Source organism: Rissa tridactyla, chromosome 1 (assembly GCF_028500815.1).
Source record: "Rissa tridactyla isolate bRisTri1 chromosome 1, bRisTri1.patW.cur.20221130, whole genome shotgun sequence".
NCBI lineage: Eukaryota > Metazoa > Chordata > Aves > Charadriiformes > Laridae > Rissa > Rissa tridactyla.
In genome coordinates this window covers 179,916,761-179,942,419 of record NC_071466.1, presented here as the reverse complement: position 1 = coordinate 179,942,419, position 25,659 = coordinate 179,916,761, and the positions used below count along the sequence as shown (strand labels likewise).

At 36.2% G+C, this 25,659-nt stretch overlaps 1 protein-coding gene across 6 annotated transcripts in view; it reads left to right on the top strand.

The window, feature by feature from the left end:
• The window catches only part of CNOT2 (CCR4-NOT transcription complex subunit 2), a 92,229-nt gene that overhangs the window by 54,893 nt on the left and 11,677 nt on the right, over nucleotides 1-25,659 (top strand). For 5 of the 6 annotated variants that reach the window (XM_054192607.1, XM_054192627.1, XM_054192617.1 and 2 more), the window contains 8 exons: nucleotides 9,744-9,810; nucleotides 13,138-13,285; nucleotides 13,916-14,098; nucleotides 16,960-17,039; nucleotides 18,160-18,285; nucleotides 20,899-21,023; nucleotides 22,585-22,705; nucleotides 22,817-22,973. In XM_054192607.1, the coding sequence (XP_054048582.1) occupies nucleotides 9,744-9,810; nucleotides 13,138-13,285; nucleotides 13,916-14,098; nucleotides 16,960-17,039; nucleotides 18,160-18,285; nucleotides 20,899-21,023; nucleotides 22,585-22,705; nucleotides 22,817-22,973 (1,007 nt within the window). The remainder of the gene's footprint in view (nucleotides 1-9,743; nucleotides 9,811-13,137; nucleotides 13,286-13,915; nucleotides 14,099-16,959; nucleotides 17,040-18,159; nucleotides 18,286-20,898; nucleotides 21,024-22,584; nucleotides 22,706-22,816; nucleotides 22,974-25,659) is intronic. The other variant, XM_054192641.1, reaches the window with a different exon arrangement.

Below are 25,659 nucleotides of genomic sequence, written 5' to 3'. Positions count from 1 at the left end.
ATTATGTTCCGTATGATATCTCATTTGGCTCGTGGTAGATGAGAAAGGTTGCAAAGGTGGTTGTATTCTTTTCGTTTCCAACCAGTTTTGTGGTTTTGAAAACCTTTTCCAATTGAAAATAACCATGTTTTCAAATAGTCTTTCAACTGGAATTCTATTAAAGATGTTGTTCTGTATATGAGAACACAATAAATATATTGACTGTGTTGTTATTTGGATAACACTTAGTATTGACAGACTAAAATAAATTTGCTCAGAATTTTCTCTGAGTAAGCTAATAAAAACTAATGTTCAAAACCTGGATCTAGTTTTATGAACACCTGGGGGGGGGAAACTTCCAGCATTCTAGATCTTGAAACACTTTGAATCTTTCTGTCTTCATATTTGTATTGAAATGGAGAAGGTAAATGTAGGGGTGGGGGGAAAAGATAGAGGGAACTTTGGGGAAAGGAGTGAATCACTTTTATATTCAGAAAATCCAACTGGTAATAAAAAGATTAAAACTAAGCATATACAATCTCTTTTTTAAGCTTACTGAAAAATGGCAATTTATGCTGGTTTTTTTATAGTATAATTGTCTAAACAAGGTGCAGTTTTACTGCAATTTAATTTATTCCTCCTTTTTTTCATTTTCAGTTTCTTGTGTGTCTTTGCTGAGAGCAGATAAAATTAATGTATTGCAGGTTTTAGCTATGAACCTGTAGAAAATGTTAAATGTTTGTTGCATCAGATACACATATGAATCCTGAGTCCTTAATTTATGCTTCATTTATCATCTAGAGTTCTTCAACCTTAGAGTGGTTCTGAGGGAAGCCCTCTGTGAATGGCTTCCTTAAATACTGCTTTTTGGGAAGGTCTTAAAGCTTGTTTAGTGTTTAGCCTCATAGTGGACATGACTAGGTGTTTTTCTGTTTTTTCACTTTGTCAAAGTCTTACTGATTCTGACCTTAAAAGTTGCTGCTTTCCAGGGAGTTGTTACTGCACATGTGTATGTGTACTCCAAGCAGAGGAATATACAGAAGAATGGTGAAACCTTTCTAAAATTTAGATTAAGGACTATTACTGCAAGCCCATTATTTTGTATAAACTTTGCTTCCGAAATCATGTGGATGCTGTTTGTGTCTCTTGTTTTCAGCACAAAATTATGATTCCTTAGATGAGATTAGATCTTACTCAAGCCATGTAATGCTTCCTTTTTGCTAAATGAGTGGCTTTGCCTTGAGTCATCGCAAACCTTGCTGTGCTAAGTACGGAAGTGCAACAGAGTAAATCCATGAATGCTCTTTCTATGTATTCTGCTGCGCATCAGGTCAGTGTGTGATAACTGGGTCAATAATTCTTTGGCAAAGAAATTAGATGTGTTATAGAACTTGCAGAAAATAGAACTGGTTAAGAAAATAGTTTAAGATTTGGCCTGAAACAAATATGGTCCTGTAACTTAAATTGACAACAAGATGCACGATGTGCCCACAAAATAATTGCAGAGCTTATTTGTGGCCAGTTTCACCTACCTAATTGAGCTGTCTGTGCACTCAGCAAAATCACTGTGAGGAAAAGGGTACATGTATTTTTATTTGGATAGAGTGACAATGGTAGAAAACGGTAACTCAAAGCCTTAATATGCTGTTGAACCTACTGTCTTCAAATGAGCAAAAAAAAAATGAGCGTGCTTTGAGGAAAAGGTGGGACCTGTTCAGTCTGAACTTTGATTTCTCATGTATAAGAATGTAAGAAGTGCTCCACAAGGTTTGATCCAGTCTATCCTGATCCACTGAAGATGCCCACATGAGAATATAAGATCAGGGCATCTTCTGTTATGAACTGCAGGTACATATCTGACAGTAGACAGACATGCGTTTTAATGAAGATCTGCCCAAATTATGAGGAAAGTTAGGAGAATTTTTTCAGTGAATGCTTTTGCCATTTCTTGGCCCAGTGCTCTGCTGTTCATTTTCTCTCCCACTTGCTCAACAGATATGGCATTAATTCTCTGATTTGCACTTCTGATGAGTTAGGTTGCTGAGCTTATTCTTGTCTCTGAAAAAATCGTAATGTTTTATCTAATTCTGGACTTTCTCAGTTGAGACCTGATGTTCTTTTGCAGCTCGGTTCTTTCAAAATGTGGCTTCTTGTGAAATCAAATATATTTTAACAATTGGGGCAAGTAAGATCTAGCCTGCAGATTAGATTTGGCTCATTGCAACTATTGATCTAGCTCCCTGGCGCTACCTTTCCTGAAGTAGGAGGCCCTCAGATTTGGGCATTAAGCACAGTGGAATGGGTTATTAATTCTGGGAGCCTTCTTCGCAGGGGTTTCTTCCATCCTGGTGTAGTAGAAGCATGTCTATGAAGGATCAAATTCAGGTGTTCTTCTCTCATCAGACAGTTGCATGAACGCAAATGTCAGTGGGTTTGTCCTGTAATGGTCACGATGGTGACGATACAACAAAGGGGTGGTCCGAAGCTGTTATCAAAGTCTTCTGCAAACTTCCATTAAAGCAATTTATGGAACCTTTACTGAACTCTTACTGTGTTTTCAAATATATGGTCTTATAAAGAGGTGGTACTTTTACAGGAGATAAAACCCTGAAACAAGACTTAGCTTACCATGGAGACAGAGATCCAGAATCTTGCTAAGTTTGAGAAACTACATGTGGAAGGGTTTAATCAGTCTTCTGGAGACAGCTTTGACTTTGGGGTTGCTGAACACCATGTTGTAACTGGATTGTTGACTTTTTAATGCTATTTTTTATGATTCTAAGGAAACCTATGGTATCTTGTTTCCCAAGGCATCTTGCTTGGCTTTTGTCTTAGTCATTGCATGAGAATTTGTTAGCTTAGTCATAATTTAACTTCAGATGCTACATACGGAGTTTTGTTAAGTATTTAAGAATTCCCATGGAATCTTCTTGTATAAGAAGCATTCACACTAATGCTGGCTGGTTGAATAGAGCTACTTAACATTAATGTAACTTTTCATAGTCTGAATAGTTTTGATCCATTTGTGGAGGGGAAAAAAAAGTAAAGCTTGTTTTGGGGAGAAAATAGATTCATGTCTTTAATTATAAATGGCAAATGAATATTTTCATGTGCATTACTTTGCATGTAAACATACTTGTAGATTTGACTGAATAGTGGGTTAGTTTGCCCTGCTTGCTTTCTGTAACACATGGCTTAAGCTTTTTTCTTTGATGTTTGAGTTGCAAAGCAACAGAGTTGTTTTTTTTACCTTCCCAGAGAGTGATTAAACAGTCTTTACATCTTTTAGTGAATACATAATATGTTTTATTAAAAAAAAAAAAAAACAAAACCAAAACACCAACAAAAAACAACAAACCACAAAAAAACCCAAACAAACTTTAAATGAATGAAAATTTCAATGCCATTAATTGAAAACAGTTGGATGGACTTGCAGGGGATAAGATTAGAAACAAATTGAGGGAGGTTTTGTGTTTTAATGCAGTATACCCTTTCAGAGCCTATTGGCATTCTACCTGTAGCTTCTGATTTCATAATAAAGAAAGAACCAGAAGTTTAGAATGCAAAATGCAGCCTTTTACTGTGTCACTTATGTACCTGGATGGGTTTATCAAATAAAACAATACATGATAAACTCATTTTACTTAGAGAGAAAAATGTTTTTTTTATACTCTGTCATACAGTTTGCGAGAAGTATATATCTGAATTAAAGTTATTTCACATCGCTTACTTTACAATTTGAAATTACATCACAAGGAAATCAATTTCACTATTGATGACTGTAGTATACAGTTTTCACTATGGTTGAGTTTGTATTTAGATTCTTTTTTTTAAATAGAAGAACTAAGTGACTGTGGAAAGTATTGTTTCTGTACTTTATCTAAAAGCTATATTTTACTGCATCTCCACTTAAATCAACAATATATAGTAGTTTTTGAGTCCGCTTTACCATATGAAGTTGTTCCTTGGACGAGATAATTCCGTGCATAGAATCATCTGTCTTTTGTAGAAAGGGGAGGTTGTGGTTTCTTACACAGTAATTCAGTTCACTGAACATATTGTATTGTAATATTGGTGGTTTACGTGCTCAGTATGTGGGTGGGTTTTGTTTTGTTTTTGTTTTTTTTTAGTTTTTCATATGCAACTGGTTATTTAATTGAAATAAAATATTTGCTTTGTTGTCCTAGTTCTTAATTGCTTATGGCGGTTTTTGTAGCAGCTTTCAACAAGTTTTCAGTAATCTTTTGGTTTGTTAGTACACTATACCATCAAACTAAATGTCTCTAAACAGGGAGAATTTGTTTTTAGAGTTTTACATTAATATCCCTGTTAACCTTGTGTTAATAACATCATTGTCATTCAAAGGCAACATCTTGCCTTTAAGATCTTGAGATACTGCTGCCAACAACAGTGTGGTCTCCTACCTCCTTCTGCTTCCCAAGTGCCATGGGAAGCAGGGGACCTCAACCTTAAATGCTGAAATCTGGAAGACTGAATAAAATTTCATTTATTTTTCAGTATTGTATTTGGTTTTATATTTCACAAGTAATTTTGATTGGTAAAAATTTTCACTTGCAGATAATACCCTGCAGTTATAAGGCTTTCAAGATTTCTTTGTTGATCTCCGATTTTGAGTTTTGGAAATATTTTCTTGTGATGGAATTTTGTGAGCACTGTATTACAAGTGGTTCGTAATCTAGAGGAGAACTAATAATACTACTAAAAAACTGTCAGAGTATAGAAAAATCTGTATTTTTTTCATCTGTTGTCTGTTGGCCTGATTTATTGTTATTTTTTAAAGCAGTATAACACTTCCTTCTTTTGAGGCTGTGGGTCAGCTGTTTTATTATTAAATAGTGTAGCACAGATGGCAGATACCAGAAATAAAGTAGTGCAAATATAAAATTATGCTGATACTTGCACCTGTGAGAAGCCCATCATTTATCAGGCCAGATATTACTTACAGACTTACTTGCTTATTCTAACATGTTTTGCTTTTTCTTTCCAACTTCCTAGCATTGGAGTGATGTGTTTTAACTTCAGCTTGCTTTGTGTTTAAGAAAGTAGCTTTAGGCTATAACTGCATAATATAGAAGCCTTCGCAGAAGTCTTGCTTTACTGAGTTTTCTTGGTGCCGCTGTGCCGAAGTGTGCTATGGCAGCAGTTAGGGTGACAGGCAGCTGTCCCCATGGTAGGTTGGGGGCTTGCTTGGAAGATGCAGGATGCTGCAGTGCAGGGGGGTGGTGGGAACCCCATCAGCCGGCTCTGCTGCTGGGCCTCCCCCGCCGCCTCCCTCTGCTTTCAGGGAGGCTGCAGCCTGTGTTCACCAGTCTCCCGAGACGGTTGTAAAATGCAGCAGTTTTTTCATGGTTCTGGCAAGTTTAAGCAACTGCTGGTGTTGTTTTTTCGAGGTTTTTGATGCTCTTAAATGAATTTACTGCAGTAAACCAATCGTGAGTTGACAAAAGCATTTATGGTAAAATCTGGTTCATCACTAGGGCTAGGAAATTGACTGTAGCATGTTTCAGCTTACTGATTTTTTGGTGTGGGCCAGTCTAGAAAAATTGGGCCATCTGCTTGAATCGTCAGTTAGTTTGAGTTTAGAAACAGAATCTTCCTTGATCAGAACTGCACTGTGACTGTTTGAGACTTGCGAGTAAAATGATGCTCGCATTTTAGTTGACTATCATCAACTCAGTCCTTCAACCTGAGCGTCGGTCCTTCTGTACGCCAGCAGAATAAAGTGCACCCTTCATGTTACACAAGGTCTTGCTTGGTTGTCTCCTTGCCTTGTGGGAGAGGCAAGTCTTAGGCCTCCTCTGTCTCCTAACGTGTACAGGGAAAGCAAACTGAAACAGTCTGTCTAGTTCAGTCATATAAGGTTGGAATAGATGCAGAAATCCCATGCTATTTCACTGTTGGATTTTGTAGCTGTTAACCACTGGCAAATTGAATTAAATCTAAATGCCAAAGTTTGAAGAGTGGATTATTTTTTTTCATACATGTGCAGCAAAAGCTATAAGTGTCAGAAGCTTGTTTACAATTTCCTTGACTCGATCAAAGATTATTAGTCACTTGTTTTAAAAAGCTGGTATTGTATACGTACTGCTAGAATACATAGTTCATCAATGTGATCTCAATAATTTGTTATGGGTTTTTTTTTTCCATATGTTGTTACAGGTATAAATGTAAGCATTTTTTCCTAAAATATACATAATTGGGTAAAGCTTAAAAGATCTTATGGACTGGAAGCAGCTTTAGTGACCATAAGAGTTAGACTGCTTTAGATCTTATTAGATTATCATTACCTTTGGCTGTTGTAGACTAAAAGAAATTCAAGAGTAACTTCCGGCCATTGTTGCAAGTACACTCGTGGAGAGTTGTTTTACTTTGTGTGTTGTGTGGCTAGTAGTCCAGTCAGATAAAATGATGATTGCCGAATGCCAGAAGGAATGTTTTTAATACTACTAATAGTGTTCATCTTGAGTCTCTGTTATTTTTGATAGACCAAGTTTGAATAGACTATAATAGTGACTCAGAGGTGATGAATGCAAATAAAGATCCTGGTAGTATAAATTAAGGTTTTTGCTAATTTAGTGGTTTTGTTGTTGACCTAAATTATATGGAAATAATAGAAAAAGAAGACAAAATTTTAAACTGCTCCTTACTTACCTATGACAGAAAAAACTGTTTCATACTGGGGATTTTTTTTTTTATTTTGCATATTGCAAATAAACTAGAGAGAGAAGAAGTGAGATTTGAGAAATGCTGCAGTTAATCAGCCTGGAACAGATCCACAGAAATATTTATTAATTTCTTCTTCAGGCTTATTATCTTTGATGTTCTAAGTGTGTTATGACTTTAAGAGTAGTTGTTAGACTTATTGAATTTAGTACTTGGCCTTTATTATGGTTTTCTATAAATGTTTCTCTACAAGTCATTTTGCAATTAACTTTTCATGTAAAAGCAAATGGCACGATAAGTGTGACCCACTTTGCAGTGTTTCAAAAGAAAATCCAATTTCTAATAAGCAGTGTTCATTAAATACTATTTGCCGTTCCTTTTCTTCTAAACTGAAGTACTCAATGTAGAAGAGGTGAGATTCTTTTTCCCCTCTTTCAAGTAATCTAGTACATCTTAGGTCTGTGATTTTTTTATTATTTTTTTTATCCAAGTTAATGTAAATAAAAGGTTTTTATGCTGAGGTTTGTACCATCTTTTGCTTATTGTATCACATGCCATCACAGCAATTTTTGAATGCCCTGGGCAGCTGTTCTTACGGGATCTTCTTTTTAGCTTAACTGTTTTGCTTACCTGTCCCAAAGCTAGTAGTACTTTTTGGCTGCTGTTTCTGTCTCAATATCTGGTTGGTTTGGTTTGGGGTTTTCTTTGCTTCTGTGCCCTTGTCATTCTCTCTGAAGGTGTTTCGTAACTCTTTCTCATTATTTTTTCCATGGAATTACGATTTGCCACACCTTGCAACATATTCTCGGATTTTTCAACTTGTCAAACTTTAATGTTTGGGTGGTTTTAACTCAACATTTTACTTTGTCCTTCCTTTCTTAAAACTACTCTGCTTGTTTTATCAATGTTTAGCAAACATCAGTTTGTTAGTTTGGATGGGGAGTGTGCTTTTGAAGTCTGTCTCCCACGTGTCCCCACTTCTTCATGCTTTTGCAGAGAAGTCTTGGTGTGAGTGAATTTTATTCCTTCGGGATCAAAATAGGCTGGAAGTGCTGCTCCAGGAGTGCACCAAACATGTTCTGCTCACTAATAGGCAACCAGTCCATGGCATCAGGTGTTTTAGTCGTGGCTAACTCTAGTTAGAAATGCATACAGTATATACGATAGGCCCTCAGGATAAACTTTTGTGTTTTACAAATGCATTTCCCTCTGGTGGCATTACTTGCTAATGCAGATGTGGCCTTTTCTGCCTGAGTGCTGACCTGAAGCCACTGGTAGTTATTTAAAATGTTCTTTTGTTCACAGCCAGTTCTTCACTAAGAAAGGAGAACTTTGGTCCAGTTTGGCATATATTGTAGTTATACTTTTTTCTACAGAAAGTTTTTGTCTTAGTATTTTAAACCTCTTGCATGTGTAAGTGTGGATGTTTATTGCTGTAGTTGCTTACTGTCAAATATGTACAGTTTGTTCAAAATATGTGTGAGTATATAGCATTTTGGGGTGATATTTCTGATACATCTTCTGGTGGTCTACACTAATTGCCTGCTGTAATTTCTTTTCTCATGCCTTCTGTATGTATTCAAAAATTATAGATACTTTATGATTGAAAGACATGAATGCTGCTTTTGATATTTAGTGTCTACCCTGCATGTCTTCTTTCTCATTTCTACCATCTGGATTTCGCCCCAGTATAGACAACTAGCAGATTCAGTTTATAAGGTTTGTTTGAATTTTACATCTGTCTAGATTAAGTCAACAAAGCAATTTGCACTTTATCACAGTGAAAGTTATTTTGATTTGAATTCTGTACTCTGAAGTTGAAAAAGCTTGAAATCCCCTTATGTGTAAGAATCCAGATGTTTATTTCCTTAAAACCATCCTAAAATTCAATCCAAGTCCAGACTACTGCACCAAACAAGCCAAATGTCTTTTGCCCATGAGTTAGTAAGTACGAGTAGCATATTCTGTTGAGAGCTGGATGGTCAACTAATACGTTGCCTTACTCCAAGGGATGATTTGCTATACCTAATGTTGATGAACATCTAATCTGTTCTTCAAAAACATCCAGGGATGGATGTTCCAGTGCTTAACCATCCTTAAGATTGCGAAGGGCTTTTTTTGCCCCAGATATTTAGTCTAGATCTCCTGTTTCTCAAATTTATTAATACTTCCCATTTCTGCAGCAGCATGGAGAGTAATTTGCTCTTTTCCTCTTAGAACAACGACTGGAAGTCTGGTGTCATGTCCCTACCTTAGTTGCCTTCTTTTTTGACTGTGCAAACCCAGATCTCAATCTTTCTTCATGGATCATGATCTTTTTCAGATCTTATTCTTCTCAAGAATCTCTTTAGTTTGGCACATTTCTTGCGTGGTGTCTGAAAGTTGACGAGATTTTAATGGAAATATTTGGTAATATGCGATGTCTCTAAAGTGGGTGTAGCAGAGCAGGAAAGATTACTTCTGACATTTGTACATCTTGCCTATCCATATGGTATATATAAGCAAGGATCTAGCTCTTAGGGAGGTACATTACACTTCTAACATTGGAACCTTGTCTGAAGTTCATATCTGTTTCTATATACCTGCTGCTACCTAGCCACTCATTTCCCACCTTTTGCTATTGTAACTGATAATATGAAACTTTGCACTTGCTGCTGTTACATTCAACAGGGATTGATCTGCTTGTATGATGCATGTTTTACAGGGGAAAAAAAACCCCTATATCCGATTTAAATAACTGTGTTCCTTCTTCTGTAAAGACTGGTCTCTTAGCTACAAGGGTAGAAAAACTGAAAGCTTTTGGATCTTCTTCCTCTATGTTATTTGTCGCAAGTAGAAGAAATTTAGTAGAAGAGATTTTATACATGTAAAGTCATAATTTTTAATTGACATGTAAAATACTGTTACAGTTGTAATGTGCAGATATTTTGGGGAGTTTCTAAAACTTTTGATGACTTCAGAGGACTTTTCAGTTGCTGTTTTGGCTTTTTTGGCAAAACAATATACTTTGTCAACTTTCAGAGCAAGATAGCACAATATCTTTGTGTCTTTAATAACCTTTTCTTCTTCTTACATTTTAGATGCTGGCATCACCATCAACATCAGGTCAGCTGTCTCAGTTTGGGGCAAGTTTATACGGGCAACAAAGTAAGAATTCTTTTTATTGATATGTTTATTTTATGCTACATATGCCCTAGTTTTATGCTCTTTGGATAGAGAACATGCATATGGCTTTGTTTTCTGGTGATTGTAAAAAAGACAGTATGTCTCCTTATTTGTGTGACTTTTATATTTTTTTTTTTTAAGATATATTTTTGCTTTGCTTAGTATGCATTTTTGCAGTGTTTAATATGCAAGGTGTCATATATATGGATGCTGTGTAGCTGTTAAATATCCAAATATGATCTTCCTATAAAGAATGTCTGTGTTTTAGCTGTGGCTTTCTGAAGGAAAAAGTAAGGAAAGTGAGTTAGGCCAAAATGAGCCTAGTTCAGAAAAATATGTAAGGAATAGAAGGAAATTATACCTTAAATTATAACTGATATTTCATGCTCTACATGAGCGAATTGAATATTGTGTACATGTTTGGCAACTAGCATTTGGCAAAGAACTATGCCAGTAAGATTATTACATTCTGCATCACCTTTTTTTCTTTTTCATACCTTGAAGATTTTTTCTGTGTCTGCCAGTCTTGTGTATACTGTTGCAGTAGAAGACCTATAGAGCAGCAGTCACAGTGTGTAACGCTGGCCACCTCACTTAAGGGCCAGCCTTGAGAACTGAACCTCCTCGTAGTTGAGAGGTGCATCCAGAAAGTGACTTAGAGTATCTGAATTAGATAGAGTTACACAAGTAAAACAGGTTTGTGAACATCTCTGTTTTATCACTGTAGGCTTTTGAACGTTTGCAACTTTCTTGCCAAATGCATCTGACTCAGATTCTAAGAAAAGCTGTCTTTAGAATACTTCAGAGAGTGTGAGCTTTAACTGGACAAACTAAAAGCTTTGTCTGCTAGATGCATGGCCTTCACGACTTCTATCGGCTTTCTTCAAACAGTTTAAAATATATAGTGAGGTTCTTACTATCTCAGGGGCTGTTGATGAGTGACCCTGTAATATAAACTGGCATTTGATTATGCTACTGAGACTTCTATGAGCAGTTTCTCGCCAGTCTCACAGTCATGTTTGGCTTTTGTCTTTTTGGGTCCTGAATCTGGCACTATTGAACCTTTCAGACTTAACTGTATAAAGATACTGAAGTAGTTTATTCATTCTGTTTATCACAGTTATTTGTTGTTTATTTTTAAGGTTAACTTTTTTCATCAACTTTCTTACTCATTCAGTTGGTTGTGGTGCCTAGGACATAATCTCCCTAACATAGAGACGTGCATGGCTTAAAAGCTTGAAAGTAAATATTATCAGGGTTCAGTTCCTACCAAATTTTGAGAAAAAGGGGCAAGAAACTTCTGTGCTGAAGTCAATGCTTATGATTAAAATACTTGGAGGAAAACCAAAGCTGATAATGCCTGTGCGCTTGTAGATTGGTAGCTGTCAGTCATTTAGCAAGATGTCACGTTATAGAGTTAACATAACTTAAACTTAACTATTAGGCAGGAAATTGGCCACTTCATTATCAGCCTCCAATATAGCCCATGCAGATCTCTTGTCTCTATTAAAAAAGTGGAAAAAGGAAGCATAAGAAAAAAGATGATTTTTATTTTTTCTTATGGTGAATATTTTAACTGGCCCTACTTGCCAGCCCCAGGAATATAGTTCTACTTCACTGTAACAGCCCTACTCGTTAAAAATTCTAGTTAAAGAAAGCCAACAACGAGAAATAACCATCAGTGTAAAACTGGCTTTGCTGAAATAAATGCTTGCATAAAATTAACCTGAATATTGTAATCATGTTTTTCAGTGTACTGTATCTAGTTTGGAAGTGTATGTATTTTTTCTTTACCATTTTATTTTTAAAATCCCACTTAATTGTTAATCAGCATGAAATATTATTTATAATGTATATTTATGCTCATTGAAATTATTCTGATGCAGCAAATTGCCAAAATATTTACAGTGAACACCTTAATATAATCAGTATTTAATGAAGTCTTAGGAGGCTTGTTATAGCAAGTCACACTACCTCTGAATCTGAATGTACAGGGATAAATTTGAGTGTTATCAAAACTTTTGAGTGTTATTGCAAACTTCTTGGCTTGCAAATTGTCGGGTAGGATACGGACAGACAGCAGCTCTTAAAGTGTGAGAGCTGAACAACTGGGAGGTTTCTTCAGACCTTGCCCATGATAATAACCTGAGCATATGCAGTGTCCTTTCTTTGCATTCTTAGTATTTAATCATGTTATACGCTGGCATATTCAGCTCTTCTGCAGGGATGATTTACCATGGGAGAGTGCTGATTGATCATCATTTTTCTTTTGTTCGGTGTGTGACATCAGGTTTTGAGTTCTGTGAGTCTACCTCAGCAGCCTTATGCAGAAGCAATAGAGACTGTTACTTACAGCTATCACATTTTATGTGCTAAGTTTGTTTCTATTGATACGTTGTACTAAATGACTTTTTCGTGTCTTCGAACATAATTCCAAAACTGCATAAACACAGAAAAGCCATGTGAGAATGATGAGAAACCTCATAAAGTTTTTGGACATTTTGAGATGATCAGCAACTAATCTTTTGCTGTTCTGAGTTAAAGCGATTTCTTTTCTTACCTCACTGAAGTGCTTACTTCTGTCACGCCCAATTGTTTGTGTAGAAAATACTTTTGATCACAATGTTAAAAATCTTCTGTATATTTTTAAATGCTGATAGAAGGCAGTTAAAATTCTCCTTGCTTTCTTTTCTCAAAAGATTGAACTTGACTTGATTGTGGACACTGAAATTCTGTTATCAAAAAGAAGCAACTTAAACTTTGCAGAGAACTGGACTAAAAAGTTGCTTTTGTTGTCCTAAAAGCAATGTTATTGTTAATTAAATATTATTAACTTTTTTTATTAAAGATGTGCTTAATGTTTAACAAGACAGATCAGTGTTCTAAATACTGGACAAATATATATCAGTTTATTCAAAAGTAATTAACATATTTCTTGAGTGCAGTTATTAATTTTCTCAAAATGCTGCTTTTTTGAGATAATTTGTAGATTTCCACTTCGTCATCAAAAAATCAAAACTAAAACCTTTCTCCGCAGTATGTGTCTCAAAGGAAACAAGATTTTGTTAGTGACTCAAGTTCAGAAATTCCTTAAAGAGCCTTTCTAAAGTTTAACAGAAATGGGGCTAAATTTGAAATAATTGGGCTTCTGTTATGCAAACAAGGACTTAGTTTTTACACTGCACTTTCCTTCAGTCTTTACACTTTTTTGTAGGTTTTTAGCATAAATTGTTTCCATCTACACCTGATGGAGAAGACTTTGTTCCTGATTGCTCTGTATCTCCACCCCTCTGAATTTTTTTTCAATAGGTGCACTAGGCCTTCCAATGAGGGGAATGAGCAACAATACCCCTCAGTTAAATCGCAGCTTATCACAAGGCACTCAGTTACCGAGCCACGTAACGCCAACAACAGGGGTACCAACAATGTCACTTCACACGCCTCCATCTCCGAGCAGGTATTTATTGATAGCCAATATTTCTGCAATTGTGTCTTTCTGCAGAGCACTTGTTAAATGATCTGCATATTTTGCCTTGACTACTTTACAGTCTGATTAATGGGAAAAAAAAAAGTAGTTTCTATTGACCACTGCCTATGTTAGGGAAATAATACTGTAAAACAGTAAGATAGGACTTACTGTAAGACGGTATTTGATTTTTGTATGTAAAGGACAAATTGCTGGCAAATTCTGCTTCAGAATGTAAGAGGCTGGTTTTTGGTTGTTCTGGTAAATGTACAGTTAAAATTTTTATATGGATGTCATATGCTATTTAAGAACATTGAGGTAGTAGGTCATTAAAAGGAAGCGGTCATTGAAAAAAGAGCTGTAACACCTTTCCAAATGCATAGTATTTAAGTATTTATCTAAACCTTACCAAGGACTTGATCAGTATGTAATGGGTCATCTGGTGTTTCTGAAGAAATCCAAAACTACGTTAATTATAGAGAGTAATCCAAACATGCTGTGTTGACGCTAAGCACAAATTAAGTTGCAACAGCTCAGAGTCCATCCTACGTTAGTAATCTAAATGAGTAACCAAATACTATTGTACAGATTCATCTCTGTGGATGGTTTTTTCTCTTTCAGGGGGATATTGCCTATGAATCCTAGGAATATGATGAACCACTCCCAGGTTGGTCAGGGCATTGGAATTCCCAGCAGGACAAACAGCATGAGCAGTTCAGGGTTAGGCAGCCCCAACAGAAGCTCTCCAAGCATAATATGTATGCCAAAGCAGCAACCCTCTCGACAACCTTTTACTGTGAACAGGTAAGGCTGTTTAGTGAGACTATCCCTCTGCAGCCATGGACGTGCTTAAATGCTGCTCTGGAAATCTAATTTTTATCCATTAGAATAAAGCTCAAAAGCGCTGCTTCGTGTGTTCTTGTCTCCTGGCAATAAACTTTGAAGCTGCTTTTAATATTCACACAAGCTTTTTGAGGCCTTTAAGCTAAATTCTGTTTCTGACTACTGCATTTTCGCTGCTGCTTCTTTAAGATATGTGAAGTTTCTCATGTGTTCCTGACTTTGTTCTTGAAACATGCGTTGATTTTTGGGTATATGCCTCCATTTTAAGACTCTTCATCTGTGAGTTTGGAAAGAAGAAAGGCAATATTTAAAAACACAATAGTTATTCTGGAAGAATAGTTAACTGATTCAGATGCGGTAGGGACCTAGCGTTTTACTTCTTTAAATTCTGGAATAATATAGAGAACAGTGGTTTGCCTTTCGGTTAAGGATGTGGTGCTCATTCTGATGCCAAAAGCTTCTCAGTCACTTCTGCTCTTTTTCTAACGGGGCAAGATCATAAGATCATAAATCATTAGGCTTTAACTGTGTTTTGGTGCTATGTTTATCCTTAGTTCATACTGATAAACTGGTAGTAAAAAGTGTGTCGATTTTAATTATTTAATGTGTGTGGTCACATCTTCGCACACCTGATTGCTTTCCAGGCTTCATTCCACAACCTCATGATCTCTGTGCTCCCAGTTTCATCCTTTTTCTCCCTTCAGGCCGTTCCTTAGGGGACTGGCTCTCCCACAGAGCACAAGCGAGCTCATGGCAGTCAGATGCCTCCTCTAACCCCACCTAGTATTTTACAGAATGGATAAAGGAAGGTGAAAACTAATGTCATGGTTATCTGAAGCTTGGTCAGGCTATTTAGTTCTGTAGTTTCACACTATGATATAAGCATAAAAGTGCTTTTCTCAGTCATGGCAATAGAGATTTGGTAGTAGCAGTTTATGTTCTTGGAGTGTGAGAAGACTTTGTATCTTGCCTCTGATTACATAGAATTTGCCTTTTCTTTCCTGTGATGTATAGCTGCAAGTAAAGGAGATGATAATTTAAGATGATAACTTTACATTTTAAAGTATTTTTGGAACCTGAGCATCACAAAGGATTGAAGTAGTAGTATAATTATAAACTCTACATGCGGGAGACAGTGATTTTTGATATTGATGTATGTGTAAAAAATAAGTGTTTAAATATCGTTTACTTGTAGGGTAGATAATGAAATCCCTGTCTGTAGGAGCATTTGAATTAAATCCTCATCTTTCACTGTTTGCATTGTATATCTCATTTTCAAGAAGCTACAATTTTTTACAAGTTGAGAAGGAAATATCACTACAACAGTGACAAGTTCTTATTCCACAGTTTATTAGCCTACAGAAGTATAGTAGTAGTACATATCCGATTTTTAATTGACATATTTAACAAAATTTTGAAATGATACTTGGAAAAAAAGTTATGGTGTTTCCTTGACAGGTGTATGAATTACGTGACTTCCGAGAAGTGTTTTCTGAATGTTTGCCTTAGTTGGAGCAATGCAACTTTTTAGGTTTTTGAACATAAAAAATACTTTACTTCCCCTTCATTAGTTCCATTGGTAAAACAGGTTACAAGTAATTGTAGGGAAATATGCATTTTATGGCCTAATCCTTTTCTTATCCCTGAAATTCTTAACATGGTTATTTCTGATTACTTTAAAAGCAAACAAAAAGCCCCTCGCATGGGAAATACCGTCTGTCATCAAGCTAGATTGTATGTCCTCAAGATCAAGTTGTCTCCTCTTGGTGCTCTCACCAGGTCTAGAATTCACAGATGATACTTGGAATGTGTTTCTTCAGGTGCGTGAGGTGTCCAAGATCTGGATGTCTTTCAGATACACCACCTTGGAGAAGCAAAGCAGGATAGGACTAGTCTTGGCTAACTGTTCCCTTTCTTGATGTCTCAATCCAAAATGAAGCATTTAAGGTTATTTCAAATTGGAATGAAATGCTTCAGATTTGTAGCTGTGGAAGAAGTCTGTGTAGGTAAAATTTCCACTAGGAAAACGTTTGATATTTTTAGTTACATAAACTTCTAAAAGATCAACTTTCATCCTGTTACAGAGGAAAAACGAATGTTGTGATTTCCCACAGGGCAGAAATTCAGAATTTCACTCAGCTGGGGCCTGCCTTTGGGCTTCTCGACATCTACAGCTTGCATAGAATGAAGCGGATCCTTCGTGAGGGTGTCTTTGCAACCACAGTAGTCCTGTATGGTAGTTAGATATCTTCAAACATTTTTGCCTGACTATATAAAACTTCAATTTAGCTGATGTCTTTGTGTGGCAGAGCCCATCCTTATGCTCATGCTATTACCATATGTACATGGTGATGATTGCACACCTTAGCTGTTCAGTTTATAACTGAGTCATGACAAACCTGATCACTTTCATGATCCAGCTTCCCACCTGCAAATGAATGGATTGCAGTCTAACTCTTCACTACCGCATTTACTGCTACTTTGTTTTCCTGGATGGAATTATTGAGTAATGATCATGTTTGTCATAACTTGTTCGTTGACAGATGTCTTAAGGCACAGTTTACAAACAATAAACAAACAAATAAACTAAGTTATTTTGAAGTCATTCCAGTTGTCTTGATTGAGCGGTGCCCGCTGCTGCGGCTCAGAGTTTTTAGAAATACAGAGGAAAAGAATTAAAAACTGAGTATAGGCTAATGTGGGTTGCCTAAGCTTGAAATAATTTAAGTGTCATAGGGGGTTTTTTCCCCTTAATGCTCCTTCCACTGGAAATTACAAAGTATGTATACCCTTTTGTCTGACTTCCTGGATTTTTTTCACAGTATGTCTGGATTTGGGATGAACAGAAATCAGGCATTTGGAATGAATAACTCCTTATCAAGTAACATTTTTAATGGAACAGGTGAGTTTAGTCTGATTAATGCTGATCTTAAAGTACAATAGAGAGATTTTTAGACTAAATAAGTCTAACTGAAAATACTGTGTTCTGTTGGAGTGCAACTTTGTTGTAATTTTCCTGTTTCATAGAAATGCTGCTGTAAGAGCAGTGCTATGAAACTGTTAGTACTTTGTAACATTGGATTTTAATACTTTTGAAGACAAAATGAAAGTATTCTGTAGAATACTCAGTGTACATCATATGACTATAGATTATACTTAGTTGGTTAGAAATACAGAATAGCTTATGGAATTGAAAAAGGGATCAGAGAAGAAGAAGATAGGGTAAAAACAGTGGGAAAGCATTTTTGAAATCTCAGACTCCTTTTGAACAGCTGGTTTATAATGTGATCCTTTCAATCGGTTATTTAAGTTGGGGTTGTTCTCTGGGAATTACTTCTTCACCTGAATTTAATGACCTAAAGAGGGGATAATACCCTTGTGCATAAATGTCTTAGGTTTGTCCATGCTGATGTTTCTGTAGGTGACTGTGTATGTGAAGCAACATGAGGTGCTGGTGATATCACAGAGTGGAAGGGTTTGGGCATCCCATAGGACCTTATGGCATCTTTATAGAGCTGCAGCTCTGGTCTTGCCTTTGTAGTATTTTCTGCTGCAAATCAAAAAATGTTCCCATGTCACTTGCACTGCATTGGCTCTACAGTTGCTTCAGTTTTATCTTACCTTATCTAAGGACAAAAGAGCTCCTCGATGCTGCTGTTAATATGGGTCATTATCTTCTCTTGAATTTCTTCTTGATAGCTCCTTAAATTTATACAGTTTACCTATTCTAGTACTGGAATTTTGACAGTCTGCCTGTATTTTATGTGTGCAGCCTTTAATTCAAAATGAATAAACCTTGTTACTAAATACTGTTGACTAGCTATTGTTTGAAAACAAACCACAAACATCTTGATGCTTGTTAGGCTAGTCTCATGACACTCAGGCTGTAGTTATTTGTAATAATTATAGTAAGAGTAAAAAGGTCAATTTGAAGAGAGAAAATATATCCTATATTTATTTTGCACATAATGAAGTCTGAGTAAAAAACGTAAGGGAATTAAAATATCTGGTTTTTATTGTAGATGGAAGTGAAAATGTGACAGGACTGGACCTCTCAGATTTTCCAGCACTAGCAGACAGAAACAGAAGGGAAGGAAGTGGCAATCCAACTCCATTAATAAACCCTTTAGCTGGAAGGGCACCCTATGGTAAGACTATACTTTTGAAAGCTGTTTGAATGAAATCGGTATTTGCTTGATTCACCTTTTGCTGTTCATAAGACAATAGGTAGTGTTTTCAAAAATGCCAGACACTTGAGCTCCTAAGTCTGTTTTTTTTAAAAATAAATAATCCATATCTCTGTGGTTGGAGATTGTCCTCAGGCTTTTGTAAGTATTAGAACTCACATCTGCATTACTTTCACCATCGATAGAGGTTGTTGGGGTTTTCAGTCTGTATATTGTGAATACTCGGAAACTGCTCGCTCTAGACCTGTCTTAGGCAATAGGTTATTTTCTAAACGCATGTATACAAGAACCGTCGAGGTCTGGAGGAGTAAATTTTAGGAATAATATTTGGTTGCTAGAGGTGTTACTGTGTAAAAAGTCAGCAGCTGTAAACATACTGTATAGTTTCTCTGTTAATTGGTAGTGCTTGCTGTAGTGCTGTTCACTGTCACTCTTACGATGAACATCAGACTTCAAAAAATAACCTATAAGCATCAACTATTATCAGTCAGATTCCAAGTACTGAACAGCTTAAAAATTAATAAAGGAAAAACTTTAAGGCGGATACAAATCTTATTATTTGGGTCTGGAAAAAATTCGGGTAAGCTTAGGCACAATGCTTTTTTTTTGTTACTGCTTTAGTAGATTTTGTTATGCATGTTGCATCAGCTACCCTGAAAAGTTGCTTTTATAATCTAAAGTTATTTCTGCGAGACTTGTCAAATTTCCAACCAAAAATAACCCAGTATTTTCTAACTATAACAACCTAGTGTTTTTCAGAGATATCGCCAACTTTATTGAAGAGAAATAATAGATACCGCATTATCAGGAGAAAGTAGCCTCACGAATGGGGCGTAACCAGGGCCCTCTGCTTAAGATAGCTGTGAGAAAAAGCTAAATGAGTTAAACTGAGATGCTTCTAAACACAGGGGAGAGTCACTTCCCCAAATGAAGACACTGAAAAGTCACGCTGAGAGTGGGGAGCTAATACGGCTTGTGGTTTACATGAGTTTTCGTCTGTCTCTGAAAGAGAAGCCATTACATGGAAAATTGATAGAAAGTGGGAAGGAGACCCACACAGGTGTACTTCCAGCATGGAGCTGGAGTTCACCATTCAGCAGCATTGCTGCATAAAAAAAAATATCTGCAATTGCTCCCGTGCTCACACCATTTCCCCTTTTTGGTGCTAGCACAGCTGTTTGCACGTCTGTGTGGTGAATCAGGAAAGAAATTTCTCTATCTGAAGAGTTATGTTGAGCCATCTGCTTGATGCAGGGGATAGGTATCATGGTAGAAACAATCAAGAAGTAGGAATATGAGATGCACTGGATACTGTCTCCAGCAATAAAAAGTGGAGAGCGCTTTTGGCTGTGATCAAGGCAAAGAAAAAGGCTTGAAGCTGAGCAGAGACATGCTTTCTTCATGCTTAGCTTATTTAGGAAAATGAGACTTCAAACAGCTTTTTAGATAGAATGAGAATAAGCAATACAGCTCACTGTCAGTTTTATTGGTACAGTGGAAGAAATCATAACAACTCTGGATGAAAAAGGTGAACGGCAGAAACAAGATTAACTCAGTGATTGTTGGGTTTTTTTTAAAGTGGTTCCACTCAGTGGTTCCTTAAAATAAAGGACCTTTGATCTCTAACTTCAGAATAGTAGAGCAAGTCATATATATTGTCAGCTACTGAACTAATTTAGATCCTATACATCTATTAAGAGTCTTTGAAAATTAGGCCCTAGACTACTTCTGTCGTCTTTTTCTGTAGTGCAGTGTTGTTTGCAACCAAATCACTGAATTACTTCTCTGTCTCTCGGCAAAGAATATTTATCCTTGGGTGTGTGGTGTGGGGGCTTTTCTTTGATTGTTTTTTTGGTTTGTTTGTTTTGGGTTTTGGTTTTTTTTAACTGGCATAAAAAAAAAAAAAAAGAAAAAAAGAATGTTGCTTTTCAGTAGTCGGAATCCATGTTCCAATGTGACTGGCCTACTTTTTTTAAATTAGGGTCAGAGCACTGAGAGTTGCAGGCTAAATGCTTTCAGTTTTCATACTGAAAGTAGGAGTCGTTCTTATGTCACAGGCAAGTATTTCATTGGTGATATGTTCTGTTGCAAGTTAGCTGGGCATCCTTTAAGAATACGTGCTTCTAAAAGAGATCATGCTAAGAAATTCTTCATGCAATTAGGGGATGGAGGAAAAATGTATTATAAACTTAAAAGCAGTACATCCTTCCTTCATCAGTGGATTCCCTTAAATACCGCTTTAACAATGCCTGTAAAGATTATTTGATTATTTGAATGTGCAAAACCGGTGCTTGTCCTGGTAAAAGTACTGGGCTTCATTCTTAAAGCAGTAGATGTGTCTATGAATTTAACACGGAGTGTTTCTCAGCTCACACTTAAATAAGAGGCTTTAGTCTAATATGTGTGGATGTTTTAAATGAATATGCTTTGTTTTGGTTTACCTGGTTTTTTTTGAAAGTCATTTCTGCTGTACAGCTTGCACATAATGAAAACGGACAGTAAGCAAGATCAACAGCAGAAAATTCTTTACTTAGCAGTCATTTAATGTTATTCCTGCTTTCATTTTGGTGATAGTTGGAATGGTAACAAAACCAGCAAGTGAGCAGTCCCAGGACTTTTCAATACACAATGAAGATTTTCCAGCATTACCAGGCTCCAGCTACAAAGACCCAACATCGAGTAATGATGACAATAAATCTGTAAGTAAACCTTAAATCTTCTTTTGAGTGTTCATACTTCTTTTCATAATTATATTTTAAAATGGGCAGTGACGATATTTGTAATATAAGATTTTCAAATTTGCCCCTCTAAACTAACAAGAAATTTTGCATAAGCAGCATTTCATATATAACTATGTAAATGGAATTTCTTAGGAAGTTTTTTGGTCCCAATAGTCACTGTGACCTCACTTTCTTAATTTCATTTGACTTCTATGTATCCTTTTGTATTTTGGGGACGAACCAGGGAGGAACTTGTAAGAACATCTCAGAAGTTATTTTTGAGAATTCATATATATTTTTCAAGTTTTTCAATTCATAATTTCTTTTTCTACCAATTCCAGCTCAGTTTTTGCTGTTGGTGCCTCTCATCAGTAGTAGTAATTTACACAGTATAAGAGCTTTCTTCAAAGCTGTCAAATCATTTAAAAGTTAGGTGGTACAATACCACTTCAAGGTAAAATTCTTAGTGGGGAAATGAAATCACAGGGAATAAACTCTATTAGAGACCATTGCATTCACGGGTATGTTGTAGACTAGTGGTATACGCTGTATCTTAAGTATTTTTGTATTTATCAGGCATTAGCTATATAGCTTAGATCATAAGGTCATGGGGTTTTTTCACTGTTTACTCTGAAAGATTTGTGATAAAAATTGCTTTTTTTATTACAAATGAAAGGTGAATAAAATTTTGATGGAAGAGAACAGTCTCTTACATTTGACAAAATGTTCTGGTTTTGGCTTGTTTTATTACTTATAATTGCAAAATATATGTTAATCAGGGTGGCATAAATACTGATGAGTAGGTATTAGATGTGGCTACAAACTCATGTGAAAACTGAAAAATGCAGCTGTTCAAAAAAGGGACGCAGGGAAGCCTAGCTCCCAAATGTTGTGGCCAGGTTTATCGTGTGGAAAATGTTCTAATAAAGTTAGTGTTCAATACAGTAAGGAAGGAGGGAGTAAATGTGATTATATTGTGTTACTGCAGACTTGTTTTAAAGAATAATAAAGAGTAAGAAATAATAGTTATGGATGATATCTTTTGTCAGTATATGGGCTCCTGGAGCGCAATCACCATTTTCTTGCCAGACATAGTATTTACATCTCTTTCCTGATAGTTGCAAATGTGCCAACCGTATGTTGCTTGGACCTGGAATTGGCTTGAGTTACTATCTGTTGCGGCATCACGGAGTGTTATGCGGGAGCAAGACTGTATGGGGAAAAATATATGATGTGACGAGTCCAAAATATCCTCTAGTCACAGGAAGTTGGGATATCTGTTATGTATTCAAACTCAGGTGTAAAATATTATCTTATCCTTTTAGACTGCAAGTTTTAGGCTCATAGGCTCATTAATAGCTCTTATTTGGAAGTGGTAAGTAAGGAACTCAACAGCTTCAGCTTGGTTCCGTTTTAGTGCCTAATTGATCAGAATGACTTGATGTACTGGTTTAGAGCGCGTGACTGAAAGATATGGTCAACAAGTTTTTCCATTTTGGTTTGTTTCCATCATACCAACCCTGCAAATTATTTTTAATAGAATTTGAGTACATCAGGCAAAACATCATCCAGCACAGATGGGCCCAAGTTTCCTGGAGATAAAAGTTCAACTACGCAAAACAACAACCAGCAGAAAAAAGGGATCCAGGTGTTACCTGATGGTATGTGTCACCCCATTTTTTCTTCTTTAAAAGTTTCGACAGGTATTTGGATCACCTTGTTGATTCCTTCACTTCTTGAAAGGAGAAAATTAATTTGTTCTTCTTGCCCAGGTCGGGTTACCAACATTCCTCAAGGGATGGTGACGGACCAGTTTGGAATGATTGGCTTGTTAACATTCATCAGGGCAGCAGAGACAGATCCAGGAATGGTACATCTTGCATTAGGAAGTGATTTAACAACACTAGGTCTCAATCTCAACTCTCCTGAGTAAGTTTCTGGTTTCCACTACTGTTTTCAGTTTTGCTTTTATTATGCTGTTATTCAGAATATGCGCACTTAGCTCACACAACTATCAAACCCACAAGATATTTTCAAATTTTATTTGGTAAAATATAATGACAGTAAAACAAAATTTTCATAAACAAGAGAATTGTGGTTCAAGGCATACCAAGATCTTGTTATGCAAGCTTTCAATTAACCTAGTGGCTTTGCTTATTCTCCTACCTTCCTTAGGACTTTCTTCAAGGAATTGACAGTGTATTGTTAATAAATTTCACGTATACGTTATTTTTCAAATAATAATATTCCTTGAGGATATCTACACTTAACTCTCAGCAATTTGGGGGGTAAATTCAATTTATATTAATGTAATAATGAACAGAGCATCTGCAGTGTTACCCTGCACCAAATATTATTGTATTATTATTATATTTAAATGAAAACGTAGTTTTGCAGTTAACTTCTAGTCATTCAGTTCACCTAAGTTTAGTCATCTAGGCTTCCTGTAGAGACAGGAGGGATAAAAGCAGTTAGCAACTGCACTAATGGTAAGATAACTGCTTAAGATAGACTAGGTGAATCATCAGCCCAGGCTGTCTCTCCTTCTCCGCTAGTTATTAAGGAACCCAGATCAGTTTGGACAAAAAGGCTTATCTTCTAGGTGAAATTGAGAGAGCAATTTAATTTCTGGTACTCTTGATGTTCAGCTGAGAATCTCCCATCATTCGGTTTCAGCAGAGGTTTACATACTGTTAGCCTTAATGACAGAGTGGTATATACATTTTAAAGTTTGCATGTAATATATTAATGAAACAAAGGCCAAACAGCATACACTCACAGAGTTTCCACATTTCACAAATTTATATGGAGCTGCACTCTGAATGCATGACTTCAGGGAAGACTGATGAACGTAGATATCAAGGTGAGAGGGAAAGCGTAGGAAAAATGGCTCCTGATTTTTTTTCTGTCTTGAAATAGTTGTCATTAATTTACGTATTCCTTTCTAGAGATGTAACTTCTTAGAAATTATCACTTCAAGAAATTCTTTCTGTAGAACTTGCATCAAAACTTAGTCAAATTGTTATGCCATTGACACTTTTAAAAATACTTCAATGTGATCATCCAAAGTCAGCCTTCTAATCCAATTGTCTGTACTTATTTGCAGAACGTATTACTTTAATGTAGTATCTTCTTCACTTGTAGTGTTAGTCTCACAGGTCATTCCTCCATTGAATCCAATAGTTTCCTATTCCCGTCCCCTTCTCCCACAACACAAAGAGAATGCACAAAGAACAGTTAAGCTGACCGTGGATTGCTATTTTTCCTTGGTAGTCCCAGAGTTTACAGATGGGACTGAGAGATGGGTCTCCTGCATCTATGTGATACTGAAGTAATTTGCCATTCTCAGTACAGATTGCTTAAACGTAATTTGAGGATGATCAGCTGAAAGTAGAATGCTATTGCTCATTAAAATAATTTCAGGTACATCGGTACCTGAATTCTGGAGCTGTTCCTAGACACAAGTGGAATCTAGTTATGCCATTTGGTTATATAGCTATTTTCTCTAGATGTTGGCATGCAGAGCAGAAGTAGTGATCCTACTTTTGGTGATACTATTTGATGTTTTATTCAGTGTTATTCATTAGTTTTAATGACTGCCATAAAGCCTAAGCTTAACAGACCTATTGGAAAGTCTACGTAAAACTAGTACCTCATTGTAGAGGAACGCTAAACATGCTTTGACGGTGTTAAGACTTGTAGCTGTGTTATGCAGCTTCTGAATAGAGCATCCATATTATTAGTGTGTCTTGCACATAAGCAGTATATATAGCTGGCATGCTGCTGCTTTTCCCTGGCAGGTGTGCTAGGGAATTCTTTGATTTTTAAAATGCTAGGAAATAGTTGGATTTTTAAAAGCCTTTATCACTTAATTTCTGTGTATAGGGTATTAAGGGTCTCGGAGGGGGTAGGGTTAGTATTTTATCTATGCAGTTCTGTATCAGAAAGCTGGTTTTATTTTATACTACAGAAAAGATTTGCAGACAGCCTCTGCAGTCCTCAGTGTCTGGCCTGCCATCCTGCCTTAAGTTAAACATCCTTTGCTTCCTTTATGAATTGTCATTTGAAAAACTAAAACCATTTCACATGTGGAAGGCCAAAATTGTCTGCCTTGTGAGGTACTTCTGATGGTAAAAGATACCTGTCTTAAATACTTAGCGCGATAAATGTGCTGTTAGAAACAAAATTTTAGAATTTTGTATATATCTCTAATGGTTTGAATTAACCCTTCTAACTCCTAGTTTTATATAGATTTTCTATGCAGGTAGGTTAAGATTTATTTCAGTTGTTGAAGGAATGATTATGTATTGCCTGTACAGTCCTATACTTCTTTAAGAAATACACTTCTAATTCCTTAGGATAACTTAAAATTCTACATAAACAAAGATTAAAAAATACGGCATTACTACATTTAATTCTTTAGAGATTATGTAGCTGTTTGTTTGTGTTCTGAAGCTTTCTGAAATATCCATCGAATAGACTGTAGGCTGTCCAATACCTCCTTGAAAAATATGAAATTAATAGACTTTTATTTGTATCATAGAGGGAACACTGTGCACAAACTCTTCAGTTTTTATTGCACACAGAGATGCAGTCCCGAGTCTGTAAAATCCTG